Genomic DNA, 18,290 nt, shown 5'->3' on the forward strand with positions numbered 1-18,290 from the left:
TTTGAATACAATATGATATATATTATGATTGTGGCATGGTTCCTGAAATTTTAAATACATGTACGTGTATTTTTCTTGTACCGGAAATAATAGTTTTTTTAAAGTAAGAGAAATAGTGTGTAAAACATTTATTATCTTTTTGTGGAAGAATTCGCTTATGAATTCGAATATAATACAATCGTGGCTTGGCTTCTGAAATGTAACAGTTTCACCAGGTTCTTGAAGTGTTATGCCAAAATAAACATTATCGGAAATGTTACTTATTACTGGTCCATGAGTAAAGCCAGTAAGTCGTCTTTGTGATTGTCTTCAATTAATTCTGTATACAATTGTTGCTCAAACAATAGCCGACATGTGTTTCTTTAACTGCATACACTACCAATCAGCAGACAATGCGGTGGTTGATAAAAGATTCTCACAATTTAATAAACATCAAAAAGCGAAAGCCACCAACATGTTTGCTGGGCTTGGTGGTGTTATTAGACGCAATCAGCTGACCAGTAAATAATGCCCGCTTTATTAGCTGGAAATTTAAAGGGTATGAAATTGTACATGCATTCAGCTTTACATTTTTCTTTAAAAGGTGACTCTTGACCAATGCAGGCCTACTGCACTTAGTTCTCGGGTTTTACTTGGGAATGGTGTTTGTTTATGAACTCGTTATTAATATCCTATTTTTTATTAAAATATTTTACCGTTATGGAAAAGCAAGTTCACAAACGCAAATCATTCTCTGCACTTTGCACCAAGATTAGTATAGTAGTTATCACATGTTTCTTTCGATATTCACAAAATCTGAAGTAAAAGTTACATGTACGCTGAAAGCATGTGTTGATTTGTAATTATTCTGTTGTAGTCGTTCAAACGAATAGGTGGGCGTACAAGCGTTAATTATTGGAAATTTGCAATGGATAAATGTACACGGAAACGCATATGAGAAAATTTTAGCAGTATGAAATTTGTACAGACACCGTTCATATATCCTGTAACGTAATGAACCATACACGTGCTTCGTCTTTCTTAACCTAATTTTGCTGTTAGTTTTTTCCATTGAATTCAGACACATAATGATGTGTGACAAAATTATTGAATAGTTTAAATATGTATGCAATTTTTGCAATGGAATTTCAAGCCCTGACGGTACGATATCAGACGGCAAGTAAATGGTGTTGATACTATGTTTATGCTGTATATTAGACGTTGAATTTAGATACAATAATTAGGGGGAAAAAATATTGAATATTGTAAATCTGTGTGCAATTTTTCAGTGGATGAACTGAATGTCATGATGGCACGATAGTAAACAGTGTTGATACCCTATTCATCATATACTGTAGACATGAATACATGTATATGTGCCAATGAGTTGTTCTCTCAAAAAAGTAAAATACTGCAAAACCCCACATTAACGCGATCCAATTTTGTGGACCCCAATTATCGCGTTATAGTGGGGTTCCACTTTAGTAAAGTTGGTGAAATAGGGAAAATTGGTTGTACAAAGTGAAAAATTTATAATTTTCAAAAGACACTTGAAACTATATTGTCATGTCAGACAGTTAAAATATTGGTGAAATTCTAGTTCAAATTTTCAAAAAGATTTTATAAAAAAAAACAACAACTTTTGTTGCTTCACCAAAGTTGTTGTACAGCATTAAAAAAGTCAACATTTTGCATCTGCTTTCATAGTCGGTCATATTTTCATAGTAGTTCATGTTTTCATAGTAGTTTCATGTTTTCATAGTAGTTTCATATTTTCATAGTAGTTCATGTTTTCATACATTTATTGGATGAAATGATTATGTCTGTTTTTAATGGAGTGATAATTCACTTCCATTTTTGCTACAAATACTTTTTTTACTCATTTATTTTGGGATGATAATGAACATTTCTACATGATCATCAAATTAGCAGAGCATAAAGCTTCATTTCAATCTTTTACTTTTCTCTTAAATTGCAAATGGACAAAAGTTGGCATTTTACTTTGATTAAATAAATGCATTATAACAAATGGCATGTTCTGATGCGACCTTGAAGGAGTTTAATTTTCAGCAGTTCAGTCCCATTTAAAAGCGTTATGGCCCTTGTCTGCCCATCCTCCTGACTTGCATTAAATTATGAAGGATTGTTGTTGGATTTCAACCAAATCTGATATGGAAGTTTATATTGGTGAGATTTTAAATGAGTTTTATTTCCAGCATACAGTGAACATCCTCTTGACTTGGGCTTCCAAGCATAATTTTACATAGGAGTGCTACTGCTCTGGTAGCCTTGTGGTTTGAGGTTCCACCTCAGATATGGGAGGTTGTTGGTTCAAACCCCAGCTGAGTCATACCAAAGACTTATAAAATTTGTACTAACAGCTGCCTTGCAAGGCACTCAGCATTAAGAGTTTAGTGTTAGGACTGGTCAGCCTGGTGTCAGTATAATATGACTGGGTGGGACATCATGCTACATGTATGCGGCATGATGTCCCAGTGCTAGACATTACTATAAACTGCACACTGCAGACATTGTAATGATATGACTGAAAATTGTTAAAGCTATATTAAAAATCAAAATCACACACATAGGAATCCTGGATTTCAATCAAAATTTGCAGATTACATTTTTTTGGATAAGACCTTGAATATGGATTTCATGCATTTTTTTTGTACCCTTTAATTTTTCGTACATAATCCAGTTATCAAAATCATAATTATTTAAATGTATCATAATTTTTCGTACATGTCACTTCTTATTTTTCTAAAAATCCATAAAATTATTAGACATAAAATGTCTACTAAGAAGATTTACGTTTGCAAAAATGATCGATAATACCATGATGCCTTTCGTTTTTATAAAAATTTATAATTGTTTGTTGGTGAGAAAATACAATGATTGATGCATAAGTTCTCTTATTTTCATTACAATATCTACTGGTGTTCATTAACAAATATACAAAGGACTTCACAGACCATACCTTTAAATATTATCATTAATTATTTCTCCTTTCTATCATAAATTTGAAAGTCACGGACTCTGATTAAATCGATTTGTATATATACATGTACTATCTTTTATCTTTTTATCTTGCCCTCAATCTGGTTTCAACTGGAATAACCAAAGTGCTAAGCATGTTTAATTATCGTGTAAATAACACTGCATAGCCATGTGGTGGTTGTGACAATGTACATTGTAATTAAAACAAGAATGAATTGATTGATAATGGAATATAGTAGGGTAATAATACATGAGGATTATCACAATCATCAGTTAACTCAAAATATAGTCTTTTTTCTCTTTGCAAAGCTACAAATAAAAAAAAACTGAATAATTATTGTCTTGTACACAGGCAATTTTTTTATATCTCACTCGCACGCATGCACACATGTGTACGCTCACATGCATTAACTAAAACTTGATTTCAAGTCCTTCATTTTTTATTGCAATTTGTTAATGAGATTATTGCTGCTGTAAAAATGCAAGTTGCACTTAATTTCTTAACAATGTGGACTCGTGTACATTGTAATTAAAACAAGAATGAATTGTTGATAATGGAATACAGTAGGGTAGTAATACATGAGGATTATCACAATCATCAATTAACTCAAAATATAGTCTTTTTTCCCTTTGCAAAGCTACAAATAAAAACTGGCCAGAATAAATATGGCACAGGCAATTTTTTTTTTAATTCTCTCGTGCACATGCATATTATCTATTGGTAAATTGTACGCAACAATACGATATGCGTGCACTCACATGCATTAACTAAAACTTGATTTCACATCCTTTAATTTGTATTGCAATTTGATAATGAGATTATTGCTGCTGTAAAAATACAAGTTGCACTTAATTTCTTGACAATGTGCACTCGTATCGTTGCGTACAATTTACCAGTAGATAATACCCTTAACTAATACATGTTCAAACCATTTTAATCATTTTGCTAGTCTTACATGTAAGACCTCAACACTGATATTTATGTTTTGACTTTTGTGCACACTAAAACAAAATAACGTGATATGTCTTATATGTAGGACCATCATTTTGCCAACATTAAGCAACATATACTCTGTATGTAGACGAGCTTTCAGACTGAGACATGATCCTCACTCTCTCCTCTCTCATTCACTAATAACAATAAAAATCTTTTTTGAGTACTTTTATTTTTATTGTAATTAGATTCTTGTGTTGAGAACAGAATGTATACATTTACTTTGTACGTTTGTACTGTTAGGCTGTCAAGTAGCACGTGTTCCATAGAATTTGTTGAGGTACAATCCCTTTTATTTTTCGTACATGATCAGAACACTGAAATTAATAATAATTTTTTTCTTGTATGAAATATTACAAGAAATACAGTACGTTCATTTCCAGCACTATACATCATCATTGACAGGTGTTGTGTCCCCTGAATAGCTGTCTTCTTATTTTGGTGTCCCAGTAAGTTATAAAAATTGCTAACTTTAAGGCCCTGCCAAGCAAACTGTTGTGCATGGGCCCTTTGCAGTGCACCCATTGCAAAAAATCAGGATATTTATGTATTTGTGATGTTGTACTCACTTTGTTTTGACTCACAGTTTTATTAGATATTAGCCAAACTTAGCATGTGAGTTTATCTTACAGTATCAGAGATGAGTTCAATTATTGCTGTCCTTAACATTAGGTTCCAGTTATTGCTGTCCTTAACATTAGGTTCCAGTTATTGCTGTCCTTAATGTTAGGTTCCAGGTATTGCTGTCCTTAACATTAGGTTCCAGTTATTGCTGTCCTTTTTGTTAGCTTCCAGTTATTGCTGTCCTTAACGTTAGGTTCCAGGTATTGCTGTCCATAATGTTAGGTTCCAGTTATTGTTGTCCATAATGTTAGGTTCAGTTATTGTTGTCCTTAATGTTAGGTTCTATGTATTGCTGTCCTTTACATTATGTTCTAGGTATTGCTGTCCTTAATGTTAGGTTCCAGTTATTGTTGTCCTTAATGTTAGGTTCCAGTTATTGCTGTCCTTAACATTAGGTTCCTGGTATTGCTGTCCTTACTGTTAGGTTCCAGTTATTGTTGTCCTTAATGTTAGGTTCCAGTTATTGCTGTCATTAACATTATGTTCTAGGTATTGCTGTCCTTAATGTTAGGTTCCAGGTATTGCTGTCCTTAACATTAGGTTCCAGTTATTGCTGTCCTTTTTGTTAGCTTCCAGTTATTGCTGTCCTTAACGTTAGGTTCCAGGTATTACTGTCCATAATGTTAGGTTCCAGGTATTGCTGTCCTTAATGTTAGGTTCCAGTTATTGTTGTCCTTAATGTTAGGTTCCAGTTATTGCTGTCCTTAACATTAGGTTCCAGGTATTGCTGTCCTTAATGTTAGGTTCCAGTTATTGTTGTCCTTAACATTAGGTTCCAGGTATTGCTGTCCTTACTGTTAGGTTTCAGTTATTGCTGTCATTAACGTTAGGTTGAGGTATTGATGTCCTTAATGTTAGGTTCTATGTATTGCTGTCCTTAACATTATGTTCTAGGTATTGCTGTCCTTAATGTTAGGTTCCAGTTATTGCTGTCCTTAATGTTAGGTTCCAGGTATTGTCATCCTTAATGTTAGGTTCAGATATTGCTGTCCTTAATGTTAGTTTCCAGGTCATAGGTCATGGCTAAGATTTTAGTCCTGCACATTCTGCCAAATTTTGGTGTGCTGGGATTTCCAAAGAATACCTGAGATGGTTTAAATTATTGGCAATCAAAAAGAATGGAAGAAACAGACTTCTCATAGATTCCAACAAATTCTTTTCATCCATTTTAGCTTCAATATCCTTTGAGGAACTTGTTGCATTATGCAACAGTGGATCAAGTAAGGCATAGCAATATTTGGAATTGTTTTAATTCCCAGATTGTGTTAAAAAGCATTTGGGATATATTTGTACCATCAGTCTTACCATCCATTGATCTGTCTGTAACTATAACTCAGAAGAAACTTCCAGGTGGAAAATATCCTAAACTTCATACCATGCTGATCCTTAAAGAAACTGCGTGCAATACTGGGTATTATTGAGGGATGTGGGTTTTTGGAGTAGGTTGGAAAGATTAAAGGTGACTGCATTTGAATCACAGTTACATTTGATTGAAAATACATAACATGAAATAACTTTGGTTTATATACTTTGTCTATTTCATGCAGTATTAAAGTCTGAAAGTGGTCAGATAAGAAGATTAAAATTAAACTCTGAAATACATTGATACAATTTGATGTGTGTTAGCAATGATTGCATGTGGAATGCTGGCAGAGAATAAATATTAAATGTACAAACATACTCAGATGTCAAAGTTAGTGGTATTTATATTGACATGTTTCTATTTTGCAGGTCCAGATTGGGCTAGTCTCAATTTAGGAACACTTGTTTGTATAGAATGCTCAGGGATACATAGGAATTTAGGAACTCATCTTTCCAGAGTTCGTTCCCTTGATCTAGATGAATGGCCGTAAGTATCTGATAGTAGTGAAAGTGTTTCTTTATAAAAATCAATGAGTCTTACCTATGAAGGAATCTTAGTAGAAATTTTTACGATTCTGCAATTTGCAAGTTTAAGTTACGTTCATTTGTTCAAGTGAAATTTCTCGCACTGATGTAATGTTAAAGAACAGAAATGTCTGTGCATATATATGTACTAACAGGAGAAGGAATTTTATTAAACTCAGCTAAGATTTTCTTTCAGAAATAGTTATTATCTCCAGTATTTATGCCAGTCAATTAACTTTTTGGGAAGAGATGCATCTTATCTGTTACAGCATCCATACCTTCCCAAGTAGGTGACCATAGACCTTATTTTAGGTTTTGTTCGTTTGGTCAGATGTTTATTACAGCATGTACCTCCTTCAGTGTTTGTACCACAGTCATGAAACTGGCTAAGTGATGCATTTAAGTATGTACCTCCTTCAATGTTTGAAACTGGCTAAGTGATGCATTTAAGTACAGCACCGTTACATACCCTGTAAGTTCTTGTCCCATGCCTTTTTGCAGATGTAGGGTATGTGGTATCTGTGCTTTCACATTTATGTCACTTTTTTCCTTCCACTCTGTAACTTTAAAGTCATTTGACATTAAGGGACAAAATATGGTATATGTACACACCATCACAAGAAGGTGTGTTGCATGCCACACTTAGGGTCCTCACTTCAGGGTCAAGCTCAAAGCTCAATAATTTACATTTTCCTCACACTTTCCCTTCTGGTCTATAACTCTGATGCTGAAAATAACAGATGAAAATTGATGTACTTCATTGTTAGAAGTGTGTCACATATAACATTTGGGGATCCTATTGTCAAAATCACAACTCAGTATTGTACATTCCATCACACTTAGCTCTAAGTTAATGTGATCTTTAATTCACTCTACAATGACATTTTGTAAACTTTGACATGTTATTTAATTAACAGGATGTCTGTCTTAGTAGATAAGCACTTTTCAGTTAGTTTTTCTTCTTAATGAAGTCTTAATGTCCAGAACTTGATGAGCAGCAACTTTGGCCAATTTGAAAGGTGTATAGTTCTGTTATCTCACTTTTTGGATTAGGTAGATTTTAAAACCACTTATATGGAGATATATTGCAGAACATGATGCCTCTGGAGCAAGTCTAGGTCACTGTAATCTATTTCATACTTTTGATTTTGAGTTACTTTCTTATATGCCTTCCATAAGGCAGAGCATTTCATGTTACGATCTCCATCTGTCCATCCATCTGTTGGCCCATCTTTACCATTTTTTATTTCCACACAGTAACTTAGTTTTCAACCATCAAGTCATGGTTATAATCGTGGTCATACACTCATGGTTAGAGCTACATTTCTAGTAGTATTTGAGGTTTGTTGGGCTTTAGTCTATTGATTTTGTTAATACTTTATGTCCATTCAAACAGAGTAAGCAACTTGATATCTGCCATGCTTCATGACCTTGCTGGGAGTCTACACATATTCAAGTAATTATATCATTTAGTCTAGTCACTAGGTGATATTTGGGCACAATCACATTTGCCAGTGGCAGTAAATCTTTACATACAGACAGACACTTTTAAAAAAAAAACAACTGCAGACTTAATTATTTGTTAAAGAAAGAAACCTCTTTATTTGCCAATATTGTTTAAATTCTTTGTTTACTTAGCTTACTTCTGAGTAGCATTGACTGTACCTGATTCATCAGTGCACAATCCCAATTATCATTGACCCTGCCTGGTGCATCAATACACAATCCGTACTACCATTGACCCTGCCTAGTGCATCAATACACAATCCCAACTATCATTGACCTTGCCTGGTGCATCAGTACACAATCCCAGCTAGCATTGACCTTGCCTGGTACATCAATACACAATCCAAACTAGCATTGATTTTGCCTGGTGCCTCAATACACAATCCAAACTAGCATTGATTTTGCCTGGTGCCTCAATACACAATCCAAACTAGCATTGACTTTGCCTGATGCATCAGTACACAATCAAAACTAGCATTGACCTTGCCTGGTGCATCAATACACAATCCAAACTAGCATTGATTTTGCCTGGTGCATCAGTTCACAATCTTGTCAAGCACTGACCTTGCCTGGTGCATCAGTCCACAATCTTGTCAAGCACTGACCTTGCCTGGTGCATCAGTCCACAATCTTGTCAAGCACTGACCTTGCCTGGTGCATCAGTCCACAATCTTGTCAAGCACTGACCTTGCCTGGTGCATCAGTCCACAATCTTGTCAAGCACTGACCTTGCATATCTGATTATTGACAATGATGATGGTTACATTCCAATAAATAAGCCGATAGCACTCTGACATTGATTTAAAATTGAATGTCTTGACTAAGGTATCTTGTTGTATTTGTGAGCACAATAAAACAGATAGGCATTAATGGACTTTTATTGATCCCAGTTTGTGGATATATCTGAAGAATACCATGAACAATAGCAGTTCAACAAGTTGTGATTTGTTCCCCAAAAATATACCATTAAATTTAACCAAAATTAGCTTCTGTGTATATTCTAACATTGAGATGAGTGCTCCAAGATGCCCAATTTAAGTGCAAAAAGGCCATGAATAAAGACTTTGTCCAGCATATGCCATAAAGTTTCATAATTAGAAACCTCTTAAACAATATAAATGTCCAGATAGAATATGACTATTTTACCAAGCTCATGCCTTACACCCAGTTTCAAGTCCTCTGACATTTTAATGGGAGGTGATAATGGACAGGGGCCAGTTACGGTTAACATAATTTTTTTGTGTAGATAAAAATGAAATAATTCATGGAGCTATATGTGTTATTGTTTCAGGCTTGATTTGATACAGGTGATGACCTCCATAGGAAATAATGTAGCCAACAGTGTCTGGGAGGCCAATCTTAAAGGTCGACTCAAACCCTCTGCCTCATCACCAAGGTAATTATAACATACTACATAGACAACAAAAAAACATTTGGATTTATGTGAAATTATTATAAAGTTCTAATGAAAATCTAATTGGTTGAGTCAAGATGCTAAGTTGAATGGGAGGTTTTATGAATACTATTTATGTTTCTTTTGCCAATTGTTATCCAGTAACCCTCTATTATTGCCTAAAATCATTTAAAATGGATTTTCTCGTGGACTTTCTCTTCACTTTCCTGAAGATGCTGTTTTTGCTATGCACTTTTAAGATCCAAAATCTGCTTCAGTACTTGACAGTCTCAGTCGGATGAAAACAGAAAACCTATTCTTGCCATGATTACCATATATACTCACTCTAACTGCAAGTACCTGATATGCTTCTGTATAATGCACTGGCAGATCAGGGTGTATGTTATTTGTTCTGTTGATTACTCCTAACTGTACTGATGCAGATCTGCCACTGCATTATGTGATGGGAGATCAGGGTCAGTTGGCTTCGATGTATAAGCAAGTATATATGGTAGTAGCCTGTATCATGATAATTACACCTCCCTTATCTATAAAAGTTTGAGAGTTTTACAATTCTAATTAAATATGTAGAGATGCAACAATAAATGTTTCTTTGCCGGACACCAATCATTGAAAGAAATTCCGTGCTTTGTAGAACAGATCAGTTAGAGAACTTGTACATGTACATAAAAGTGAAATAAGAAGAAAACAATGCTGTAGTGTCATGTCTACCATATTCCCAGACATCATCGGGGTTTTATGAGACTCATCACCACACACAGCCATGTATGTATGGGGGGGGGCAGTGCATGTGACCCTCAAAACAGTGACATCATCCATTTGAGAATAAGTTATGTTTTCATATAGGCCTATCTTGTGCTGAAAAATGGTGTTAAACCCTACAACAACAACAACAACAATAACGTACAGGCCTATAGAAAATGACTGGAAATGAAAATGAATGAAAGAAAATACTATTTATGTTTTCTTTGAAGCATAATACACTTATAAACAACATGTTGGTGGTAGTCAAGCATTGTCAGGTATCACAACAAATGTCTATATATGACATGCACTCACATAATCACTACTTCACAGACACTGAGAAGAAAAGTTTGTCTTTAAAATCCATTGGACAGTGGAATGGAGCCTCAGTATAATGCAGTCTTACCTGCTGTCAGTTCTTTAGGAAGTTTGAAGGTAATGCAGGTGTCACTGATGTTTGTTTTGACACTTATTAGAGACTGGATTCAAACTTTCCAGCTGAATCCTCTGAGCAACTGCTAATCATAAAGTTTTTCTAACCGATGATAGTCAGAATTGTATGTAATGCAGTTGGACATTGATTTATACAGGAAGTGACCATTATGGGGGAGGGGTAGCAGAGAGGACAATTTGGTCTTAATTCAATACAGCAGTAATAAATACCTCTTTCCAGAAAGAGTGTTAACACAATCTGTTAATACAAATCAACTGTTTAAACATGAAAACATGAGCAAGTGATTCTCATTGTCTTTCAATCTATTTCATCTCTGAAATCATCCTGGAAAGCATTGGTCAATTAATTATTCGGTAGTTATTGAGATTAAGATAACGAATAATAACAACTAAAACTAACCTACACGTCCCATTTGGCATGTCAAATCACTTGTCCTGATGTTACACATAAGTGGTGCTGCTATGTCAACAGATGTTGTACACACCAGAATGACTAATGTCAATATGGTGTTTGCAGTATGTACAAAGAATGAAATGTTCCACTTTGCTGCTGTTCTTCACAAAGTCAGACTCTATCAACCTTCACTTCTGAAATTTAGTTTGCTTGACTTTGATCACGTCACTGATGGCTCATTCTTTCTTGTGTGTGTAACTAGTCCTGCACATTTTTGTTAATTTCCCAGAAACTTGGCAGACAGTATTAGAATCAGCTGAATATGTCCTCTCTCTCTCTCTCTCTCTCTCTCTCTCTCTCTTATTTCATCTTTGTTATGCCTGTGTGCTGTAAAAGACGCAGTACAAAGAATGGCAGATAGTAACACAACTTTTGAATTACTTTCTAGACATTGAAATGAGATGAACTAGTTCTGTCATTATGTTCTGATGACATTTTTTTAATTTATGCACCACGTTTTCCACTGTGAATGTTCATTTCCATATTTATACATACAGTAAGCTAGAATTTTATTCTTTTTTACATGCATCACTCATTCAGTGAGAGGGACTGGAGCATGTTTCCTCTAGACACTGAAGTTGTGAAAACACCTTCCATGTTTGGGGAAAATAACACTAAAGAATCTCAGAAATACTGATTTATATTTATTTTTTCAGGGAAGAAAAAGAAAAGTGGATAAGGTGTAAATATGAAAGTAAAGATTTCCTGCCTCCACCCCCATATGTAGATATTCCTCTTAATCAGGTAAGTTGTCTCTTCAGTGTATACAATAACTGTCAACCTCAAAGGATGCGGGGATAAAACAATTATGAACAGATTGATTTGGAAATTACTGAGAACCTTTTCACAACCGATTTTTAGCTCTACTGGTCATTGAAAATTTGATAGGAATGGCATGTTGTATGTCATCTGTTTATGAGCACAAATCTGTTACTACAACTCCAGAAACTTACAGGAAGATTGCTATGATATTTTGCACACAGATAATAACTAATGTCTAGTTGTGAAAATGTTGATGCTCAGACTTCAAGTTTGGCCACCATAGTGGCTACCTTTAAAATTGTATTACTACACCTCCAATCCTCCATATTGACAAACACGAGGTTTTCACTTAACAGACTTTTTTTGACCTAAATGAAAATGAATCTGACCCTAAATCCAATAGTCATCTTGAAAATCTTGTTATTGCTACTTTTGAAAGGATGGTCATATCAATGTACAGTTTTCGCTTAAGGACTTCCTTTGTTGCCTAGATGGTCCTGAATGAAAATTTTGCTAATCTTTCATACAGTATCTTATTAATAAATGGAAAGTTTTCACCCGGAGACTTCTTATGATATCTATTTGGTCCTGCATGAAAATAATGGTGATCTGATTTTCAGTGTTGCAGACCACTTAAAAATGTTGTCACCACTCTTCCTGAATGGATGGTAATACTTAGTTGGGTTTTCTACCAAAACCTGCTTAATATTGTTTTGTTTTTGTTTTTTTTATTTCTTGGTTATCTTGCTATCACTACTGCTATAGAATCAGTGGTCTTGTCGACTGGAATTTTAACTAAAATTTCTCCATGTCTCTAATTGGACCTAAATCAGAATGGTGTCAATCTGACACAACTTGAAAATAATATCAACTCCTTCTGAATGAATGGTGTTTTTGACATCAAGTTTTGACAAAAAGTCTTCCTTGGATAGTCATATTGATATGATGTTTTGATGGACACACTTCACACTATATGTAGTTGGTCATCCAAAATAGCTGCCTTGATGACCGTCCTGAATATCTCTATATGGCTTCTTCTCCTGAATAGATGCCCTCATCAGCATGGGTTTTCACTTAGAAACCATTTAGCTGATCCTGAATAGAAATGTTCATCTCAACTCCGACATGGCAACATTGTGGCTATCTTAAAAATCTTTTTATCTGTACTCCTATTGGGGGAATTATGACTTTGTCATTGAGTTTTCATTTATTTGCTTGCAACTTTTAGTTCGTTCTTAATGAAAATGGTTCAGATCTTATCACCAACTTATCTGCACTTGGTGTAGGAACTGTAAGACTCAGACCTAATTAACCTTGGTGTAGGAACTGTAAGACTCAGACCTAATTAACCTTGAGGTCAAGTTGGCGGTAAATGCTGACATTTATGTACTATATTGAGCTTATGAACACAGTGATGTGTACATATATGGCTGACCTGCCAACCCTGACGAGTCCATCTCAGTAAGGCAGTTGATTTTTTTCCGTAAGATTGACCAGTTTTCAGTAAGGTGTAACAAAATATCAGTGACTGCTATTGTAAAGCTGGAAAACGTAATTAAAAGTTCAACACAGCATCAGTAAACATTAAGTTCAAATGAAAAGTTTGTAAAGTACGCGTAGACTTTATTTACCACTAGTACGATTGCACAGACTTTAGTGTCAAACCCTATGCAACTCGATGGCTTGTTGTTATCTCCCAACTTGATGTAATTCTTGGAAATTCTTTTTCCATTTCACATGACGATGGCAATCATATCTCCCGCCATGAGACATACTTTATATAGGCATGTGATGTCCAGTAAATGCAATTTTGTCATCTCCAGCTTGTATTCACAAGAATCTAAATATTCCTTTTTATTCTTCTGTGTCAATCATTAACACTTTTATAGAAGCTTATTTTACCATTTGTCTTAAACATGCATCGCTTTCTGGACACCATCTTCAGAAAATTATATAATCAACAGTTTGATCATGCAGACACTTAAATGAATGAACAGGTGCAGTTTAAAGTGTCTGGGATGCTGCTGTAAAGTTAGTCTGGTTCCCTGACCAATTTTCTAAGACTTACAGCAGAATCAGAAGGGTTGGCAGGTCTGATATGGGTGAACTTTGACTAGAGCTTGTATTTTGATGCTTTCCACTGAACAAGTAGATAGAAAACACCCAGATACTATATTGAAGCACAGAGGTATTGACTACTCCAGGTTTTTTGGAGTTTTACTGTGAGCATGATAATTAGGAATTGATTTTCATTAAATCCAGTTTGTGGATATATCTGTCAAATAACTTGAATGAATACCAGTTAAATGTATTTTTATGTTACCAAAAAATTATGTATAGATTTAACCAAAATCAGATCATGATTTTACCTTGATGTTGTCACATAGTTTTACATGTTGAATGATTTTCCTATCCTGATATTTGGTTCAAGGTAAATGGCCACCCATATATGTCTATTGTTGATTTTCTTTCTGCACAGTAACTTGAGTTCTCCACTATTTACAGTTATCAGACATTAATATAGATGGTTCTTGCTTGGGTGAGGAAGAAGTCTGGAGATTTTGGGATCAAAAGGTCAAAGGCAGGAATGCTAGCACTGAAATGATAACAGTGGTACCCACACATAACATTAGTTCTACATCACATACATAGTCAACAATTTGTCAAGTATGTGTACCCAGAATGTGTAAAGAGTCCGGGGGGGGGGGGGGGTAGGTCAAAAGTTCAAAGTTCATGGTCTTGGAGACTCAAAGAAAAATTGATTTTGCAGAATAACTTTTGTTCAAGAATACATTCCTTGACCAAACTTCATGGATGGCTTGTACTTGGGATAATAAAGAAACCTATAGAATCAGGGGTCTAAAAGTCAGTCTTCTAATTAAAGAAATTGTTTTTTCACATTATGTCTTTTCTCAACTGCATATCTAAACCAAGATCATTGATAGTCATTGATCAGTAATCTCCAGACTCATAATACCCTACTAGTACCATGACAGAAGATTGTTAAACAATGGGTGGGAGTATTATGTGTTGTTCATTGTCCTCATTATTAAATACAAGAGCCTTTACAATTATAAAATTTTTATATGATTTACAGTTGGTATTACTTTGTTTAACAAAATTCAAAGCTGTACGTTTCTGCCACATATTAAGTAATTTTTGAAGAAAAGAAATATTTCTTCTCTCTTTCAGCAATTAATAGATGCTTTAGTACGAGAGGACATTAGGAACATAGTTTTAATTCTTGGCCATGGCCATCCTGAGGATATTAATGCTCCATACAGCAAAGATGATGGTCGTACTGCACTACACATTGCAGCTGCCCTGGGAAATGTTGTTTTTGTACAGTTACTCTTATGGGTAAGCAGCAAGATCAATTCATACAGTAAAACATGGATTATATGGATTCAGATTATCCAGATTATTTATTAGCCCATACAGACTGCTACCTTGTCCCCACATTGATTTAGTTATCACACTGTACACATACCTAAACGAAACAAAGTTGCTGATCACAGTGCTAAAATAGAACAGTAACATAAATCAGATAGAAATACAGTCAGTTATAATCTCTTACATTATAATTACAATACTATTACAAATAACAAAGTCATCTTCTTGAAGTTAACATAAATGCAATGAGGAGGGAGAAAGGGAGATACAGGGAAAGTTTAAATTGTACTCTGAATGTCACAGAGTAATACATTAGCATATATAATCCACCTTTAATTATTGTGTCTTATTTTTCACCATCGTGCAGTAATCTGTTGATTGTCAGGATCACAAACACGCAAAGTGTAAAACTTGTATATCACTAGCATTAAAATGACACTGGCAAAATTGAAAGACAACTGTCAGAGAGGAAGAAGCCACTTCATATGTTGCAGATGTGTGTACATGTTTGCATAAAGTGTGTAACTGTACCTTTAGTTGGTGCCATTTGGACACTTTTGTGCTGAGATGCAAAAGTGTGCAGCTGTACCAGTAGTTGGCACCATACAGACACTATGGTGATGAGGTGCAATAAAGTGTGTAAGCATACCATTAGCTGGCACGATATAGACACTATGGTGATGAGGTGCAATAAAGTGTGTAAGCATACCATTAGCTGGCACCATACAGACACTATTGGTGATGAGGTGCAATAAAGTGTGTAAGCATACCATTATCTGGCACCATATAGACACAATGGTGCTGAGGTGCAATGAAGTGTGTAAGCATACCATTAGCTGGTACCATATAGACACAATGGTGCTGAGGTGCAATGAAGTGTGTAAGCATACCATTAGCTGGCACCATATAGACACAATGGTGCTGAGGTGCAATGAAGTGTGTAAGTATACCATTACTTGGCACCATATAGACACAATGGTGCTGAGATGCAATAAAGTGTGTAAGCATACCATTAGCTGGCACCATACAGACACTATGGTGATGAGGTGCAATAAAGTGTGTAAGCATACCATTAGCTGGCACGATATAGACACTATGGTGATGAGGTGCAATAAAGTGTGTAAGAATACCATTAGCTGGCACCATACAGACACTGGTGATGAGGTGCAATAAAGTGTGTAAGCATACCATTAGCTGGCACGATATAGACACTATGGTGATGAGGTGCAATAAAGTGTGTAAGCATACCATTAGCTGGCACCATATAGACACTGTTGGTGATGAGGTGCAATAAAGTGTGTAAGCATGCCATTAGCTGGCACGATATAGACACTATGGTGATGAGGTGCAATAAAGTGTGTAAGCATGCCATTAGCTGGCACCATATAGACACTATTGGTGATGAGGTGCAATAAAGTGTGTAAGCATGCCATTAGCTGGCACGATATAGACACTGGTGATGAGGTGCAATAAAGTGTGTAAGCATACCATTAGCTGGCACCATATAGACACAGTGGTGATGAGGTGCAATAAAGTGTGTAAGCATACCATTAGCTGGCACGATATAGACACTATTGGAGATGAGGTGCAATAAAGTGTGTAAGCATACCATTAGCTGGCACGATATAGACACTATGGTGCTGAGGTGCAATAAAGTGTGTAAGAATACCATTAGCTGGCACGATATAGACACTATGGTGATGAGGTGCAATAAAGTGTGTAAGCATACCATTAGCTGGCACCATATAGACACTATTGGTGATGAGGTGCAATAAAGTTTGGTCCCCATATATTCATGAGGTAATCTTGCATATGATTGACTGAGCTTATGACCATTCTGGAGTCAGTATTATATTATCTTGCTTAAAATCTTTGAATATAAATTTATACCATCAAGCTTTTTGATGAGATTGGTAATGAGCGAGATTCATGTATATGAATGAGGAAGTCTCCATCAGATGGGATGACCTTATTGCCAGTCATGAGTCACATTTGATCCAGTTTTGACCAGTTTTGAAAAATATGTTTATATGATCAACATTTTGGCCATCCTTCCATCTGCTTCATCATTAAACTTACCTTTTGTAAAGTCATGAATGATTTCAGTTATTAGCCAAAAAATCATGCTTATTTGATTATGCCTTCATCTTTGGATAGAATTTTCATCAGGTCAGAGTAAAATATATCAAATAAAGTGCTATAAAGTATTGCGGATAGTTCACTTACAATGTGTTCTTACAGTACTGCTTAGTAAAATGGTCAGCTGTAGGCCAGGTGAGTGATGCCAGGCCCACATTGGTGTCTTACTTTTCTAGCCAGGCACGGAGATACCGGAAACCTTTAGTAATGAGTAATCACCTTTTCTATCTGTAAGTTAGTCTGTCCATCTGTACATACATACTTCTTGCTCATAACCAGCACAGCCCTGCAACCCTTGCACATAATTTTATGCTATATGAATTGCTTATTACATGCCATTGTGCCGTTTAAAGGCTTCATCTCTTCAGGTTCAATTTTGGCAAGAGTGGTTGCCTTAACCATCATTTTTAAATCTCTTGAACCATTCAGTGCACTCTGATGCAATTTGATGTGAACATCTCAAAGACTTGCATGTGATTTTGTTATGGGGATTTTTTGTATTGGTCTACTCCATTTTGAACAGAGATATGTGTCCTTGTCAAGCAATTCTTGACTTCACATGGAAACTTTACATGTTGCTTGCAATCAACATGACTCAACAAGTTTACAACCAAATGATGAAATTTGGTAACGGATTGTCCCCTGGACCTAAATGTGCTTCTTATGAGATATGACACATGTCAGTCAACTTCATATCTTTACATGTGATGTTGCTTAATGCTCAGTATTCCACATATTCTGATTCAGTTTGTCATGATTTGACTAGTATCTAATAGACCAGGTGCATCTTTTATGGCCCATATATTACAGACATGATTTTTCTCAGTTTTAAAGTGGAATTCCGCTTTTCTTCTGACTTGAATCTGATTTTTCTTGATATAGTCCATTTTTTTTATCAACTCCTAACCAGGTTTTTTAAAACGGTCGGTTTGGTCCCATTC

General features: G+C 35.4%; 1 protein-coding gene across 19 annotated transcripts in view; it reads left to right on the top strand.

Moving 5' to 3' along the window:
* The window catches only part of LOC149792075 (centaurin-gamma-1A-like), a 202,883-nt gene that overhangs the window by 172,565 nt on the left and 12,028 nt on the right, over nt 1-18,290 (top strand). For all 19 annotated transcript variants that reach the window (XM_089970568.1, XM_089970573.1, XM_089970583.1 and 16 more), the window contains 4 exons: nt 6,329-6,446; nt 9,282-9,386; nt 11,712-11,799; nt 15,010-15,177. In XM_089970568.1, coding sequence (XP_089826694.1) covers nt 6,329-6,446; nt 9,282-9,386; nt 11,712-11,799; nt 15,010-15,177 — 479 coding nt within the window. The remainder of the gene's footprint in view (nt 1-6,328; nt 6,447-9,281; nt 9,387-11,711; nt 11,800-15,009; nt 15,178-18,290) is intronic.

This window comes from Sinohyriopsis cumingii, chromosome 9 (genome assembly GCF_028554795.1).
Source record: "Sinohyriopsis cumingii isolate HCF-2022 chromosome 9, ASM2855479v2, whole genome shotgun sequence".
Taxonomy (NCBI): domain Eukaryota; kingdom Metazoa; phylum Mollusca; class Bivalvia; order Unionida; family Unionidae; genus Sinohyriopsis; species Sinohyriopsis cumingii.